This window comes from Neolamprologus multifasciatus, chromosome 1, assembly GCF_963576455.1.
Source record: "Neolamprologus multifasciatus chromosome 1, fNeoMul1.2, whole genome shotgun sequence".
Lineage (NCBI taxonomy): Eukaryota > Metazoa > Chordata > Actinopteri > Cichliformes > Cichlidae > Neolamprologus > Neolamprologus multifasciatus.
This window is the reverse complement of record NC_140439.1, coordinates 33,899,455-33,916,693: the sequence shown is the minus strand read 5'-3', so window position 1 is coordinate 33,916,693 and position 17,239 is coordinate 33,899,455. Positions and strand designations below refer to the sequence as shown.

The following is a 17,239-nucleotide window of genomic DNA, read 5'->3' as shown; positions in this document are numbered from 1 at the left end:
CCCCCCAAACACCATTGCATAACACATCTAAAATGCAAGAACCCTCTTTGCATGCAGTCACATGCAAAACTGATGATAGTTTATTGATTAAGATTTAATTCATTAATTTAAATCGTGTGTGTGTTTGACATTAAGACTTTGTTGGCAATACCTAGAAAACCACTGTAAATGAAAAGTTACCTATGGGACTCTAAATGTACTTTAAACACAAACGATCAATGAAGACTTTGAGTGTCTTTGAGTGTGCTCAAACTTTGAGGTTTTGAGCGTCTCAGAGTGACGCTGAAAAACTAGTTCATGCATTTATTACTTCCAGGCTGGACTACTGCAATTCATTATTATCAGGATGTCCAAAAAACTCACTGAAAAGCCTTCAGTTAATCCAAAATGCTGCAGCAAGAGTACTGACAGGGACTAGAAAGAGAGAGCATATTTCTCCTGTTTTGGCTTCCCTTCATTGGCTTCCTGTTAAATCCAGAATTGAATTCAAAATCCTGCTCCTCACATACAAGGTCTTAAATAATCAGGCCCCATCTTATCTTAATGACCTTGTAGTACCATATCACCCTACTAGAGCACTTCGCTCCCGCTCTGCAGGCCTACTTGTTGTTCCTAGAGTATTTAAAAGTAGAATGGGAGGGAGAGCCTTCAGTTTTCAGGCCCCTCTTCTGTGGAACCAGCTTCCAGTTTGGATTCGGGAGACAGACACTATCTCTACTTTTAAGATTAGGCTTAAAACTTTCCTTTTTGCTAAAGCATATAGTTAGGGCTGGACCAGGTGACCCTGAATCCTCCCTTAGTTATGCTGCAATAGATGTAGGCTGCCGGGGGATTCCCATGATGCATTGAGTTTTTCCTTTCCAGTCACCTTTCTCACTCACTATGTGTTAACAGACCTCTCTGTATTGAATCATATCTGTTATTAATCTCTGTCTCTCTTCCACAGCATGTCTTTTATCCTGTCTTCCTTCTCTCACCCCAACCGGTCGCAGCAGATGGCCGCCCCTCCCTGAGCCTGGTTCTGCCGGAGGTTTCTTCCTGTTAAAAGGGAGTTTTTCCTTCCCACTGTCGCCAAAGTGCTTGCTCATAGGGGGTCATATGATTGTTGGGCTTTTCTCTGTATCTATGAAGCGCCTTGAGGCGACATTTGTTGTGATTTGGCGCTATATAAATAAAATTGAATTGAATTGAATTGAATTGAATTGACTTTGCAAACACAAAATAAATCTGCAGTTTTCTGACTTTTTACTTTTTACATTTTCACATTTTTAAACTTAAACTCTTAGTGTGTCATGTTTTAACTATAACGCATACTGTTGTTAAAGTAACCCTGACAGCACATTAAATAAGGCCTATACCAAGCTAATGTAATGTGGGTTAACTACGTAATGGAATTACATAGCTCAGCTCAGAGGACTAATGCATCAACTGGCACTGCAAAGATGCAACATGTGAGTCTTGAGCTAATCTGTCTCACTCAAGTGACCATTATCCTCTCTGGGTTCTCTTACACTGCAAGTGCGTGTACAAGTTGAATGTGTTTACTCGTGAAACCAGCTACTTTCACGTTTCTCAAAAAAGCCATGTTTAAACAATGTTTATTCAAACCAATAATTATGTCAAGAGGCCACTTTCATGAGAAAATTGTACTGTAACATTAACATTTACAAGTTTTTTTCTCTCCCCATCCCCCATATGGACATGTCTAATACACACTATAGACTCATACCCTTTGAAATAATGGATAACTTTTTTGAGTTATATAACTGTAACATAGGGAACAAATCCAGCAACAATCAGACAGTTTTGTCTTCCAAAATTGTGAATGATAAACCAGTGGTAAAACATTTTGTTTACATTTCATTGAACTGAAACTGGATAAAGACTTCATATAATCTTATGAGCAATGGATACGGAACATGGCAGGGTGCAAAAACATTTGTATTAAAACAAGCAAAGTTTTAGGAATTCCAATGATTTCATAATCCGCTGTCATCCAATTTCCTAGATCAGCAGATTACAAACAAACAGCAGTCAGGAGATCAAGAGGTCAAAGGTCACAGCACACGGACAATATTCCAGTGACCCGTGAATGATGATTAAGAAGTATAAGAGAGAAATCAAAGTCCTCTTATCTTTGTTAACAGCCATACAACATACTATAGGCAGAAGGAAAAGCATGGGAGGGATGTATAGTAGTATTTAACAAATTATCAATGTTTAATTACGTAGCTTTATGTAGCTAGTGAGTTGTCAGGCACACAGATAATAATATGAATAATAAAATAAAAATAAATAACTGAAATAATAAGATTATTAGACTCCTCTTGGGGAAGCACATGCGTTTAGCACAGGACAGGTGTTAAAAACAGAGAAGTTAATTATCAAGCAGCGCCTTGTCTCAAAATCTATGGACTTCTATTTGTTGTACTTTTTTCTGAAGCTTTCAACAAAGCGCTATATGTGAAGTACATAACATTTAAAGAATGCTGAATGACATACAAATGTAGACCATTGAGATGACTGGGGAATTTATACTCAGGTGCCTTATTGTTGATGGTACTGTGCGCAGTGTGAGCAGTAGCGAGTTGTTAAAGCACTTTTGACTCATCACCATAGGAATGATCGAAACCTCTATGACCAGCTTGTAGATATGTCTGAAATGTGCAGTGCTGTAAAAGTGTTCTCAACTTTGTTTTGAATTTTCACAATTTTAAAACAATAATCGCTATAGTGGACCATCTACCTGCATCTTATCCTATCCCTAGCATCCTCCTCTGCCACACCAACCTTCTGCATGTCCCAGCGCAATTTTAATGAAAAAAATGCTATTTTTGTCAAAATGCCAACATGCCTGATGTGTGCTTGAGATGCCAGATAAATAGGATATGTTAGATATATCTGATTGCGTTAAATGTGTGTGTTTATGGGTATGTAAACAATTTTCAATAAAACAGGAAAAACAGTAGGTACTTTCTTGTTAGCGTAGGCAGCATGTAGGCATGTTATGTAATTGCTCAGATCTGTCATTCATACTATATGATATGTCTGTCCTTTTTGAGACTGAGCTTTATGATTATTCTCGATTCTGTAATGCCATTATCACAGATATAGATCTATATTTTACAGATTGGACTGTGCATTCAGCAGTGTGGCATGTATTTTGTTTATGCAGTTCTAGTTCAAAGAAACAAAGTACACGTGAAGTGCATTTACTTTACTTGGTTATTTCTAAGGCACTGTACTCCCTCAGTGAAAACAGCTGAAAATGATGCTAAGAAAGCAATTAACCAAAAATAGTGAAGTTGCAGCCCAGCCAGCAAACCAATGATCTCACTAAAGCTTTGTAAAGCTCAGAGGATCTGCTTAATGCAACTATTTTTACACTGACATACATTTTTTTACACTATTAATTAAAGCTGCTGTAGCTGAATATTTCCTTCATCACTCTCGACGTAAAACAGTTCGTCTTTATTGTTATTTCATCTCTTCTGTACAACCTTGCAAGGCTGAACTATGCAGACTGAAAACTCTGAGAGACAAAACAAAATTGAGATATTTGAAGTTTCCTGATCCTATGTAAATCCTCTAAGACTTTCATTTGTGTTTGGCTTCGTCTTTGTGCCATAATATCTGCTTTCTTCATCCCAGTATGATTTTTTCTTTTGCCCCTGTTGCCTTTCCAGTAAGAAGGAAAAAAAAACTTTTTAAAAGGAAGATTTGCATGTTAATGGATCTTAGCAACAGCAGAGGCCCTCTCAGCACTGTGCTTTTCAGTTTCCCATGCTCTGCTGCAACAGTACATAATAAAAACAAACAAAAAAGTAGTATTTCACATGGCCCTAAAATTTCTTCTGCCCTCAGTCAGATTAAAACCCATTCCAGGAAGCTTGTTTGGATCGGGTTGTAAAAAGAGATCACTGATAGCAATGTATTAGTGGAGGATTAACATGACTTTCACCCTGGTTTCTGTGCACAATAAAGCTTTAATCTAGGCTCTGCTTATGAGGCAGGGCCGCCGGTTGGGCCAATGAGACGCTGCCGTGTCTGCAGAATATCCCCGCGCATGGGTGTTTCCTGTGGTGGCGGAGGTGCTGGGGCTGGGCCTGGCAGCAGACTACGGTGACAGACGCGCCCCTGGGATTCCACCTGTCAGCCACACAGGCACTAATCGACAGGCTTCCTATAAGCTGAACTCTCTGTCACCTCTCTGTCAAATCTTCATCATCTCATTCGCCTGATGACTTCCCTCTGCCCACCCCCATCCTCTTCTTATCCAACGCAAACTCCGCCCATCCGCCTGCCTGCATAAAACACACCAACACCAATCCTCCATGCCTGCTGCTCCCAAACAACATTCAGTCTCATGTGTAAAAATAAAGAAAATTGGTTTCTTTTTGCTTTAAGGAATAATCCAAAATCTTCTATGCAGCTTCTTATTAAAACAAACCCCGTGAATCCCGCCCCTCCCTCCACATCCCTGCCTTTCAGCTTTAATGTGACAGAGGTGGGCTTTAATGTTCGGTAGTAATTGGGTGGGAGAGGGAGAGACTGTTTGGGAGGAGGAGGAGGAGGAAGGGTCATGGTCAGGTTTCTCATGGAGGTTATTCTGCATCTGTCTCTTAGCAACGACAGACCGCTCTTTGTACAGTCCTTGAGTTGATTGGTGTGTGTGTGTGTGTGTATTTTTTTTCCCTCCTTGGTCGCTGAAATGTTTTGCGAGGGGGGCTCCTCAGCAGACAGGCTTCCTCGCATATTCAGTGCTTTTAAGATTTTGTTTCCATGAGCGTCAGATGGGCTCGCTGAGGCGTGGCGCTTGCTGTATCTTCACCTCCACGGGTTTACATTTGCATTTCTCAAGTAAGGGTGAAAAAAAAAAGACAGAAATTGAATTATTTCAGTGAGCATTTGAGACCAATGCTCCTTCAATGATGATTGTGCTGTGAATTTTAATAACCTTTGCTGACATAAGCTTTGGCAAACGGTGTTAAATGATATGGCTGCACCGCTAAAGTTTGGTGGTTTCATGTTGTCATGTCTGCCTTCTCTTTAGCTGGTATAAGGTGAAAGGGCAGACTGGGGTCAAAGGTCATTGAATGGATCCAGGGGAACCTCTTGAATCATGCCATCAGCTTCAAGGCATCTGAGCAGGGAGCTGGAGTGGCATGATGTCAGTCTGAACAGGATTAGTAGGGCAATTCGGGGACAAGGAAAGGAAATAAGAAGGAAAGCCAGAACTTGGCCTCTTCTTCCCACAGCTTAGGTTTGCCCACAGATAAACAAATGAGTACAGTAAGCGAAGTTCACCCATTTCCATGTGTAGAAGCACAAAATGATGACAAAACTGTGCTTTAGTTTGACCTAATTTACTGACCAGAGGGAAGAAACATATCTGCATCAAGGCGTTTTTCACAGTATAACGTATTTCTGGGACTTTATTACAAACAAAAGTAGCAGCAATTCAAAACTGCCGCTTTTGATCACTTGCAAAAGATTTAAAAATATGTTTCTTTGATCCGACGGGGCTTCCGTGTTAAATGTGTCCCAGAAACTTCGCTTTTGAACAGCTTTTCCGCGCAAAATGTGAAACTTGTTCTCAGATGTTTCAGGTCCCTTTAATGCCAGTTTCCAGACAGATGGAGCCCCATTTCGGAAACAAACGTGCTTTCAAGTCTTCCGATCACACTTAATCTCTGTACCAAGCCAATGGACTCTTTACTGACTTGTACAATCATTTATGTTCTGTTAGCGCACTATATGGGAATACGTTTGTATTTAGTATTAAACACCTTGCTCTCAGTAGAATATAAAAATGTCCTCAGAAAAGAGGAACTGTTTACCTTCACTCTGAGTCTCTTTGGCGGTATCAAATGCAGCCACTGTATGTACGCTGAAAACAACTCTTTCCTCAACGGGACAAAGTTCAAGGCTGCAGTTCTTTAAAATGCTTCACAATAAAAGCACAAAGTTACACTAAATATTAGGGGGAAAAAAGGATATATCTCTTACAGAAAATAAGATAAAAAGCTCAGACGCCCATAAATAAATAAATAAATAAATAAAATGAACGACTGTAAATATACAGTAAATATGAAAGATCGATTAAAAGACCAAGCTTCCTTTACTCGCACATAAACCCTGCCTCACTGTGGGAGCATTGGTTTCTTTCTTTCTTTTTCTTGTTGTTTTCCTGCTCTGAAACTTCTTCTGCTCCCTTTTTCGTTTCATCTAGTATTTTGCTTTGTTGTTTACAGCAAAGGTGCGTTATCACAAATACACAATTTTTTTTTTTTTATTAGGATATTTTTCCAAAAGAGAATTTTAAGCAGACACGTTCAAAAGTCTTGTATTTTATTTTCCCATTATTCTTAAAATAAAATTTAAGGAATGGTCAAAATTGTTTTGTTTTTATGTGGCTAAAAAAGTCGGTGGAAGTTGATTTGAGAACTGAAGGTTTTAATGTGAAATTTTAACATAAATATGTAGAGGAAATAGCGTAACGTTATAAAGTGTGCTGTAAAACTTGTCAACACATTCACCCAGTAGCGGTTTTTGATACGGGCGACACGGGCAGTTGCCCGGGGCGGCATCGTGGTGGGGGGCGGCATCACAGGCATCGGCAAATAAATAAATAAATAATAATAATAAAAATTGCTGGTATTCATGCTGCCCCGACGTCATGCCAGCGCATATTGGGAATGGCACAGGCACCGATCGGTTTTCTATCGCCCATTTGCTGGGAGTAAGGGCGCCCTCCGTTTGCGAGGTGCGCCTGCTGCTTGCGGCACAGGGAGGAGACGGCGGGGGGGGATTCACTGGCTGGCTGGAGCAGCATCTAATGACCAACTCGCAAAATAAAAACAAACCAACAAACACGAAAACACCAGACATTATGATACAGACTTATAATTTGCACCAATGTTTTTTCGAAATCCTGTACGCGAAAAGTGAGCGCGAGAGCCCTCGGTACGCCTGCTTGCTGCTGAAGTCAAAGTAAACTTTATTGTCATCTCCGCTACAGTCCAGTAGAGAGAAGAGATGACGAGGCTCCAGTTACAGCAGTGCAAGTAAACAAACAATAAATATAAGAAGAGTAAGAAAATAAATATACACGTTAGGACTCGGGGTAAAGGATCAATAACAATTTAAAATTTATATTTTACATTTTGATGATTTAAATAGAGTGCATTTCATTCATAATGTTGCAAATCCAAGCCCATTATGTATTCATGATTTGAATCCTGGGTTATGTGAAATCTCAGAAATAAACCTTAGACAAAGTGAATCTGTGAACTAAGGTGTTGGTCTGTTAGATTATGTTGTGGTGATCCTCGAGTTGGGGAATGGGTTTTCATACTGGAGGGCAAAATTAAAACCAATGGAAGATGGACAAGAAAAGTTCAAAACCATCAGGTGCTCAGTTTAGAAAAAAGAGAAGGGAGAGGAGAAACGAGCAAAAGATACAGGTAAGCAGATGTGTCATTGGATAATGGCAGGTCATCCTGAAAGAATCAGAATCAGAATACTTTATTAATCCCCAAGGAAATTATGTGGGTTACAGTTGCTCCAAGAAGAAATGGTAAAAACAGTAACAGTAACAGACTAAACTCCAAACAATACATTATGTTACAGATTTTAATATTAATTAGTCATTGTCAATTGTTGATTTGTCCTGTTCTCATTATATGACGAATTATGATGGCTGTTTGGTAGCCATTTGCATACAATGCATACTCTCTCTCTCTTCATGTGTGTTTGTGTTTCTTTGGTGAAATTCAGTATGGTTCTGACAACAGTTTTATGTCAGTGGACAATCCTTAATGTGTGTGTGTGTGTGTGTGGTGGGGGAGGGGGGGCGCCAGAGGGTGTGTTCGCCCAGGGCGCCAAACAGGCTAGGACCGCCACTGCATTCACCTGTAAACATTTTAAATGCACAGAGATATCAGTTATTAACTGGGCTCCGTTTCAAGAAATATTTGAATTATCAAAACATTCCAATAGTTAATTTAAGTGTCGCAGTTTCTTCTTAATTTAAGCGGCTCTATGACGATTTTTAGACGTTTCCCGTTCGGCGTAAGAACCCACTGGAGTCCCACAGTAAACGGTTCAATTCAACCAAAGCAGAGAGATATAAAATAATTTTTTTAGGAATCCAACAGAAAGGCGCATTTCATAATATATTGACTGCTTTCCGTTTTTCAAAGTAAAACCACTTTAAAGGTGCATTGCCACCAAAGAAGAAGAGGAAAAAAAAATACAAAACTGAATATATTAATTGTTTGTTTCTGGCGAGAAAACACAGGCGACAAAATTTCTTTAAAAGAAATAATATTTCAAATATTTTCTGGATTTCTATAATATTAATAATATATCGATATTATATAAAAGTTAAAAGATACATTTAAATGTTTAACTTATAAAATTCAAAACAACATGGTAGCTTTGAAAGTGAAATTTAAAATAACAATCCCTTCGAACTCATAGTTGATTTGAAAGATAATTGATAATTAATTTAAAGTGCCTTTATTTAGAAAATAAAGTTGTGTTTTATACTTTTATTAAATCAACCGTTTTGTCCACCAGACGTTCTAAAAAAATAAAATTAAATAAAATGTGAGAGGTAAAAAAGTCAGTCTTGGTCTTTTCTTTAAATAACACAGAGCAACAATACAGTTTTTTAATCTTTTTATCTTGTATGCACATTGAGTTACCGCGTGTTTAAATGTACCATATAAGAAACAGTATGTACGTATATGAAATTATCGATTATTCCAACAAACGGGAAATACATGAGATGTTATGCAATTTATTTTTCTTCGTTTCTTAAATCTTATTTTTCTGGAAACTATTTGGTTAGACATGTTTTTAACATATATATATATATACATATATATATACATATATATATGTATGTATGTATATATATATATATATATATATATATAAAAACTCAGTTTCAGAACTTTCTAACAGCGTCCACATCTTGATTTTTTTTTTTTTTAAATCAAGCATTTCAGGAGGTTTCTATTCAAGAAGAACTGCGCAAAAGCTTCGTGAACTACATTAATCACAGCACCGCGCAGGAACCCGGACAACAGGTAGGTCAGTGTTATTTCATTTGTTCAGTAAGCTATTTATAAGCATCTGCGCTGCATTTCTTAAAAAGCTATAAACACTCCGACAGTAATGCTTCCCGAGGGCTTGAGCATCATGGTTCACTAGTTACTTCTCACTTGACGATGAATATTAATATTTAAAAAAAAAAGATCTCAAGCGATATGACTGGCTGCACGCTTTCATCCTCGAAAGCTGATTGGCTAGGTACAAACCACGCTGCGTGATAACTGATCCAGCTCCTGTGCTTATAGAAAACAGCAGAGAGATGTTTTCCCCCCTTATTTATTACTCCGGTCAAGAAAAAAGGCAAAAACGTGGCCGCGAAGGAAAGTCCATTTGAGTAGTTTCGCGTATTGATCTCAGGCTGAACTCATTTTTCCACCACCACATAAAGCCTGGATACTCTTTTCTCATTATCGTCTCTTTGGAGCTGTACGTGTGTGGGAAAATGCTCCATTGTTTTATGTTGGCCCTTTGGCCCAGAACACCCAGGGGCCCACGGGCACCCAGTTTCGGCCTCCTCAGGGTAAACTGTAGTGACAGAGTACGCAGGGCCCCCTCATTAGCTCTGTGTCCATTAGAAGCAAAGAAGCTGATTTAATCCTCTCTGTCCTCCTCAATCTGGCACCACAGTCACGGTTTTAACTCCATTTTCATTCTCTTATGAAGAGTTTAACCAGCTTTTTTTTTCTTTCTTTTTTTTTTTAACTAATAGAAGATTTAATAGCAAATAGAGCTGTCAGCGGGTACTACTGACAAGTTGGAAAAGCAGCTTTACCTTATTTGAAGACAGACTTTTATTGTAGTATTCTAAAAAGAAAATGTGTTTATATCATACAGTTTTCTTTTGCATGTGTGTGGATGTACTGATACATGCAGCCATACTACAAGATCATACTAGGTTTTGTCTTAATAGTTAATTTAAAACTATTAATAAGTTATATAAAAAAAAAAGCACAGCTACAGGCTACAAGCTTTGTTCCCTCTCTTTAGGTGTTTTCTTAAGTTGTAAAGATGTTAAAACTGAGTGATCAAGCCCAATATAAGATAAGTGCAGGAGAAAAGGTAACTGTTTTCCTGCAGGTTGTTAAATAAGGCAAATGTAAATACAACCTGACATTCACATAAAGCTGTCACTGTCAGTCGAAGCAATTAGTTTGATTAAAACGCCCAATTAGTGACAATATTATAGTAAGAAATGGGCTCCAGAACACCAGACAGACTCCACTTGGCTTACGTTTGCTTACTCCATTGCAGTACAAAAAAAAATCAAAATTAAAATGAATGCGCTCCCTTGTGTAAACACACTTGATTCCTGTTGAAAGGTGACAAACATGAACACCGTTGAGCTGAAATGACGAAATAAAGCAAATACACTTTATTTATAAATCTTGAGTTATAATTTAATACGGTACCAATATGTTAACCAATATGCTTTCACAGTACATCAGAGTGGTTGTCAAAAAGAAGTAAACACAAATACACTCACACACACACACACCCACACACACACACACATGCACATACACTCTAAATTCAGCAATACCCTGCAGTGGTCTGTTGTGCCGTTAAGTGGCCTGGGCTCATTAATGCATGAGTTATACTGAAATAAATTTGTTTCTTGGCCTGGGAAATTAAGAGATTGTAGTTATTATAGACCCAGTGCTCTTAAAAATCTCTGAGGAAGTCAGTGTAAAAGTCCAGGAAACATAAATTCATTAGAAGTATTTGGTAATGCATTTGTCCTTAATCTCATAGTGTCATTCGTGTTCTTCTTACCTGTCACGGGGGAATATGATTTGGACTTTAACCCCTCTAAATATAAAAAAACATTGGATTAAGCTATCCAACAGTCAGCTCACCGCCATGATTAGCCTCTCAGTTCAGATGAGAAAAAAACAGATGAAGTGTGACAAAAATCCGGGAGAGATAAATTGCTTTGAAAAAGGATTTTAAAGAGTTTAACTGGAACATTATGGCAAAAGGGAAATAATCGTATTAGCCAAGAGATGACTAACGCTTGGCGCAACCGAACACTGAGCATGAGAAGTGCAGTTCTCAAATGTTTTTGCTGTTCTCATTCTTTGCATGTCAATAAGGAAACCAGAATAAGAAAACAAAGTAACTAAAACAAAGCATCAATCTCACCTTTCTGTCTCTATGCAACCGAGCAAAAAAGTTGAAGTCAGAAGAAGTCGGGTTTCAAACAATCATATTAAATCTTTCTGAAATGTTCCTTTAGTCCAAAGTGCTATGTCTGGAAGGTATGAAAACAACAACAACAACAACAACAAAAAACAGATCAACACAAGACGATCCCTGCAGTTTTCTCACTAGCTGGGGTAAAAATATGTAAAACATTTAAAAAAAAAAAGAAAAAGGGAAAAAAAAGAAAACAAAAAGGATCCAAAACATAATTTACAAGCACGATAAATATACACACAGGTCCAATAAATATTGTTTGTTATCCCAAAAACCATAGACTGTGAGAGGTCACCACACTGCAAAAAGATGTCCATCTTAACCAGTCATTTCGTTTAATGACATTAGTTCCCTTTAAACAAGTGAAAATTTCTGCCAGTGCGGTCAGATCATTTCGTCGTTGGTAGATTTCCTGCATTTTATGGACCCCTTTAAAAGTGCAGGGGCATAATGGAAAATAAGGCAGCTAATACCTCCGGTATGATGAAAAAAGCAAATTAAATTACATTTTTACCCTTAAGATACTTTAGAGAATTTCATTTCACTGGCAGTTTTTTCTCTTGTTTAAATCAACAGAGATTTTACTATTTGAAATGACTTGATTTGAAAAGTGGGACCCTTCCTGACCTTAGTAGCACCACAGCAGCTTTTATTCTCTATTGAATAGCCATGTAAGGCCAGTTGAAGCTGCTACCAGAAAGCAGCATGTCCCTTATCAGAGTTTCTATGGGTGTTTTCCCCACCAGACGGACGAAGAAAAGCTGCTCTATGACAGAAGAAGAGACGCTGCGGAGGGAAGGCAAGCGAAGCAGCAGCTTCCCAAACCTGTTAGGCTGGTTGGGATACTGGCTCCTCACATACTCCTCTAAAGCACACTGTGATTTCTCCTGGAGACCCTCCACATGGGCCACGTCTGATAGACCACAAGCATCTACAGAGAGAATGTAACACAGAAACAAATAGGCAGAAGAGAAGAGGTCAGGACCAGTGGTTCAACTGGGCATCTGAAAAATACTTCAGTTTCACGTTTATTCAGTGTTAATACAAAATCACCAAAACTCGCGATGGTACAGTCTGAATGTGGAGTTAGATGAAAAGTTACAGTGATCGAAAGTCAAAAAAGCACCAGAAAAAACAAAAATCTGTAGGTATTACTATTTACTGATATTATTTAAAACCCTGGGTAAGACATTAGAAGAGGTCAGGGCAGCAGAATGCCGAATATTAGTGGACGCATTTAAATATTTTATCACTTTGTAAACAGATTTGAGTGAACCTCACTAAGATGGTATCAGAACCATCAACCATCAACACAGAACACCCAATAAACTAGTTAGTCAGACATGGTTGGGTAAATGTAGAGGTTTAAAAATGTCAAATTGGATACTGTAAGAGCGCAGTGGCAGGTTGAAAATAAAACATATAGGCAAATAGTTGAGGTTTGTCAATCTGATGCCATCTGGGATCAACAATGGTGCCACTGCTCTCATCCAATCAAAAAAAAGAATACTCAGGGCACAGACAAAAGGAAGGAAGCACGGCAAGAACATTGATTGTTCTGAATAATTTGCATTTCAACGCACACCAGACTCTTCTGTCTATACTGTAAAACTGCAAGCTAGCTGGAAACAGGGGTTAAAGCAGGACTGTCCCAGTTTAAAAGGCACGTGCTCACATGTGCTCACATGTGCTCACGGGGACTAAAATAGACCAATAGGAAACCTTCTTTTATTTATTTTTTTACTCTGCTGCTACTTGTCCTTTTGAACCCACTCACAATCTAACAACCAAACATCACTCTGTCATCTAAAAGGTTGTGAAGAAACTGGCATACATTTTGCATTGCAAAGTCAACTAATAGTTCCCACTGCTTTATGAACCGTACAAGAAAAGCTTATTTATGAAGATATTTTCAAATTTAAAGATATAAAGAATAAAATGTATTATGCAGTTACATTTACATACTATGATCGTTTTTAAAACAGTGGCAAGATTTAAATATAAAAATTTTCTTTTTTAAATTAAAAAACCCCCACTAAATTTTAAGCCTGAAAAAATTTTTTTCACTTGAAATTAATATATATATATATATATATATATATTTATTTATTTATTTATTTATTTATTTTAATAAATCACTCTGCTGAGGCACTTTTTATGTGAAGCAGCAGTGGAATATAAATGTTTAACTCAAAGCTCTGTTTCTATTTGCATTACCTATTCGGGCAAAGTATTTCATATTTTAAGGGCTGTAAGGATTTGAAGCAGTTTTAAGACCATCAAACTCACTCACTCACGCTTCCTCTTCGGTATTATTTTAATGCAGATAAACTGTTGCTTCAAGATCTGACAACTGTATGAGGTCATTTAAGTTCACTATGAATTCTATCAGAGGTAAAGCAGCTGGCTCAAGTTTAAAGGGAGTACTTTGCTAGAGCAAATCCAACATATATGATTTGTATTCCTTTTTTTTAATGACCGTTTATAACGATATCAGAGGATCATCAGACTTATGATCATACTAAAATCTGCAAAAAAATTATTTTATATAGATTTTGCTTTTAAGGTGTTTCAGAGTTTTAATACAAATTATTGTATTTTTCTTTTTAGCCCCCCTCCCCCACCCCGAACGCACAGTTACTGAGTGTTATGCAAACTATTATGCCACGAGCAATTTTTAAAAAAAAAATCTGTAAAATTATTTTTAGAAGATTTTCTGTTGTTTTTTTTGGAAATATTTATTCCTACGTTTTTCGGGCGATTTTTAAGTAACGTTCTCGCATTAATTTTGTTTTCTCTACATTTGGAAAATAATTTATTTAATTAAATTAGGATTTTAATTTTGATAGCGGTTGTTTTCTTCGTGATGGTGGCGGCACAATTCTCCTTCGATTTTAAGCTTGCGTGATTTCGCTAAAATGTCAGCCACAGCGTGTGTGCGGGTGAAAAGGTAATGTTTACCTGTGGTGAACAGCACGATGGCCTTGATGCAGCTGTACTCCGCCGAATCCACGTGCAGCACCTTCAGCTTCTCCACCTGCTCCTGGAAGACCCGGATGTGGTCCATGAAGGCCACCACCCGGTCAGCAGACATTGGGGATGCGTGGAGACCAGCAGCGGCCAGTAGCGGGGCGGCGTGGACGGGCATGGAGCACTGGGCGGCGTTCAGGACGAACAGTTCGCTCCAGGTGAGGCGAAGAAGGGCCACCTGGTCCGGCACCTGCAGGTCCGGGAAAAAAGGGATGTTGCGGGCCCACTCCACAGCGCTGAAGAGCATCCGAGCCGCCAGCTCGCAGATGTTCTCAATGCCCAGGATGTTGTTGTTCTGCAGGCACTGAGAGCCAAACCTGGAGGTCGGGTAGGGTTCGGCCCGCAGCAGCAGAGAGATGTACCCCGACAGATAGGAGTGGCACTGCAGAGGATCCCCGTTTGTCAGAGCAAACTGGCCGTGATATGACTGGGTTGGTATCCTGCCTCTCTGGACAGCTGTAAGAAAAGAAACGGCAGAAATACCACATCACGCTAGAAGGCGATTAAAACAACGCAGATGACATTTAAAGAACCCTAAAACTAGACAGCACGCACGGGACGTCATTTACGACAGCGTATGTGAATTAAAATCTCGCGCTTATTTTAGTCAGATTAGGCTGGGATTCCTTTCTAATGTCAGTGGTGAGCTAGCTTATGGTTGGCTGGCTCTTCAGAAGTGGACATGGATAAGTGTTGTGGACAGCTCCTGAAAAGAAATGTCACATTCAGCTCGGTGTTGGGAGATCTGGAGCACAACCTGCAGATAATGGCGTGTGAGATCTTTTTCCTTTTCCCTCCTCTTTTCTTTTTCCCAGCGTGTTTCTGGGTATTCAGTAGCGTTGCATTTTTTTTTGTTTCAAATGTATAATTGCTCCAGCTGACAGCCCAGATTCCATTTTCAGTTAATGCTCTCTAATATCATCACGTGAGTAGGCTTATTGTAACTTAATTATTTATTTTTTGGCGGTGAAATCTCTAATAGGCTAAACTTTAATAAACTTTCACATTTAGACAACAAAGCAGTAGGCTTTGTAGGCTTAGTAGGCTAGTGTAGGCTGCGGTCTGGGCCTAGTGCTGTATATGAAAAGCATGCATAATGAATAAGAGCAGACACACATGGTCCGCACGCGCACATCATTTAAAAATGTATTTTACATTTTTATGGCTACAATTTAAACGAAAAAAAAAGGCACTGAAACTAAAGTTAAATATATCTACTGCCGAATGTGAACACCTGACATTTAAAGCATCTGCAGACTCACACTCACCGGGGATGATGGACATAAAGCGGAAGGGGAGCAACAATAGTGCACCCAACATGCTACAGGATGCTAACGGGAACATCTGTAATAATGTGTAATATTACACACTGAGGTCTACACAAGATAAAGCTATAGTACCCCAGACAAAATAAATAATTATACACCCCGTATTTTTTTAAAAAAAATATAGACATTATTAAATGAATAAAATATCCCTAGTGTCAAACCCCGGACAAAGGCAACATGTGCCGATGGTAAGGCTCCTGGGTCCACAAAGAAATATGTAAACATAAGCTAGGCTACACATATGTAGCATCCACACAACTAGAGTATGGGGCAGATATGCGTTCAAACATAAAAGAGTGCTGCATGTGAAAGTGTGATGGACGTGATAGTACCAGTAATAACAGTTTGATGCCAGCGCGTACCTTCTCTCCTCATGCCGACTTTGAGGCATTTCTTGAGGCGACAGTACTGGCACTGGTTGCGGTGGTGCTGGTCTATGGGACAGTTCCTGTTGGCCCTGCAGGTGTAGGTCAGGTTTCTCCTGACGCTGCGTTTAAAGAAGCTCTTACATCCTTCGCATGTGAACTGTCCGTAGTGCTTCCCGCTGGATTTATCCCCGCACACGATGCACTCGATCTGCTGGCTCTGCTGTTTGTCCATGGACAAGGAGGAGGAGGAGGAGGAAGAGGAGGTGCTGTTGTTATTGTTGGTGGTGGTCGCGACGGTGTTGCCGGACGGATTGGGCGGCGGTGCTCCCTGAGGTGCAGCTGCTGTTTGGGGTATTTCCAGAGAAGGCGCCGGGTTCATGTGTCCCGTCAGCTCTCCGGGCAGAGACAGAGGTGCAACCTGGGACACCGGGGAGGAAAGAGTCCCCTGAGAGTCCCCGACCGCCTCGGTGTTCCTCCACGCTACCATCGCCATTTCGACTTTCTCCAAAACTTTTTTTGCGCCCAACTTCGTTTTTACGCGATAATTAACTCACACTTACTGTCGGCATCAATAGCTAATACACAGTCATGGGAAACTGCGGCATTGTTTGACGAAACGAAATATAAATTCAAATAAAATAAATAAAAGAGAGCTCATAGGATAACGGCAGAAAATTAAAACGAGTTCACAAGTGAAGATTGAGCAGTCACCCAGAAGCAGCTGCGGGCGCGGACAAAATCCAAAAAGACAGCTTCATTCAAACCGTCATAGTGCGCTATAGCATCCACAGAGGAGGGAAAATAAAGACGGAGCCATCCACGCAGGGAGGAAACGTTATCCCCAAAATATACAATCTGATCCTTTCTGTTCTGTGTGTCCAGCTTTAAACAGAATGCCGTGCGAGCAGATCCTTCATTAGAGATGGAGTCACGCGACCAGGCTTTCCAGACGCTCCCTGCTCTCCCGATCAGTAAGAAGTTACATTAAAAAGACATCAGGGGGAGAGAGAGAGAGAGAGAGTCAAAGAGGGGGAGTGATGGATGTTGATTTTGACGATGCTTTGCTCCGGGACGGAGGAGGAGAGTGATGCGCCCGCACGTCACCGGCTGTGAATCGGTGACGCGGGTTTGGGGCGGAGTTAACGCGTGGAGAAGCTGGTCTCGGAGCAGCAGTGCGGGGGTTCAGCTGACTTT

General features: G+C 39.6%; 1 protein-coding gene across 2 annotated transcripts; it reads right to left on the bottom strand.

Annotated features, from left to right (window-relative positions):
- Nucleotides 1-10,472: 10,472 nt before the first annotated feature.
- LOC146526136 (COUP transcription factor 2-like) lies at nucleotides 10,473-16,538 on the bottom strand. 2 transcript variants are annotated; one of them, XM_085163060.1, is made up of 3 exons: nucleotides 16,010-16,538; nucleotides 14,281-14,805; nucleotides 10,473-12,250 (listed from the first exon to the last, which is right to left on the bottom strand). In XM_085163060.1, exons 1-3 carry the CDS (start codon nucleotides 16,536-16,538, stop codon nucleotides 11,976-11,978), a joined length of 1,329 nt encoding a protein of 442 aa, XP_085019186.1. In that variant the 3' UTR covers nucleotides 10,473-11,975. The 2 variants fall into 2 exon arrangements, with proteins under 2 accessions (XP_085019186.1, XP_085019251.1); XM_085163125.1 differs by having other exon boundaries at nucleotides 16,040-16,538.
- Nucleotides 16,539-17,239: the final 701 nt, after the last annotated feature.

Excerpts from the sequence above, each read along its gene's own strand:
- LOC146526136 (XM_085163060.1), bottom strand. The coding sequence starts at position 16,538 with ATGGCGATGGTAGCGTGGAGGAACACCGAGGCGGTCGGGGACTCTCAG. Across the intron at positions 14,806-16,009 it reads GCATCAAACTGTTATTACTG|CTGTCCAGAGAGGCAGGATA; the intron begins GTACTATCACGT and ends CTTTTCTTACAG. Across the intron at positions 12,251-14,280 it reads CATCGTGCTGTTCACCACAG|ATGCTTGTGGTCTATCAGAC; the intron begins GTAAACATTACC and ends TTCTCTCTGTAG.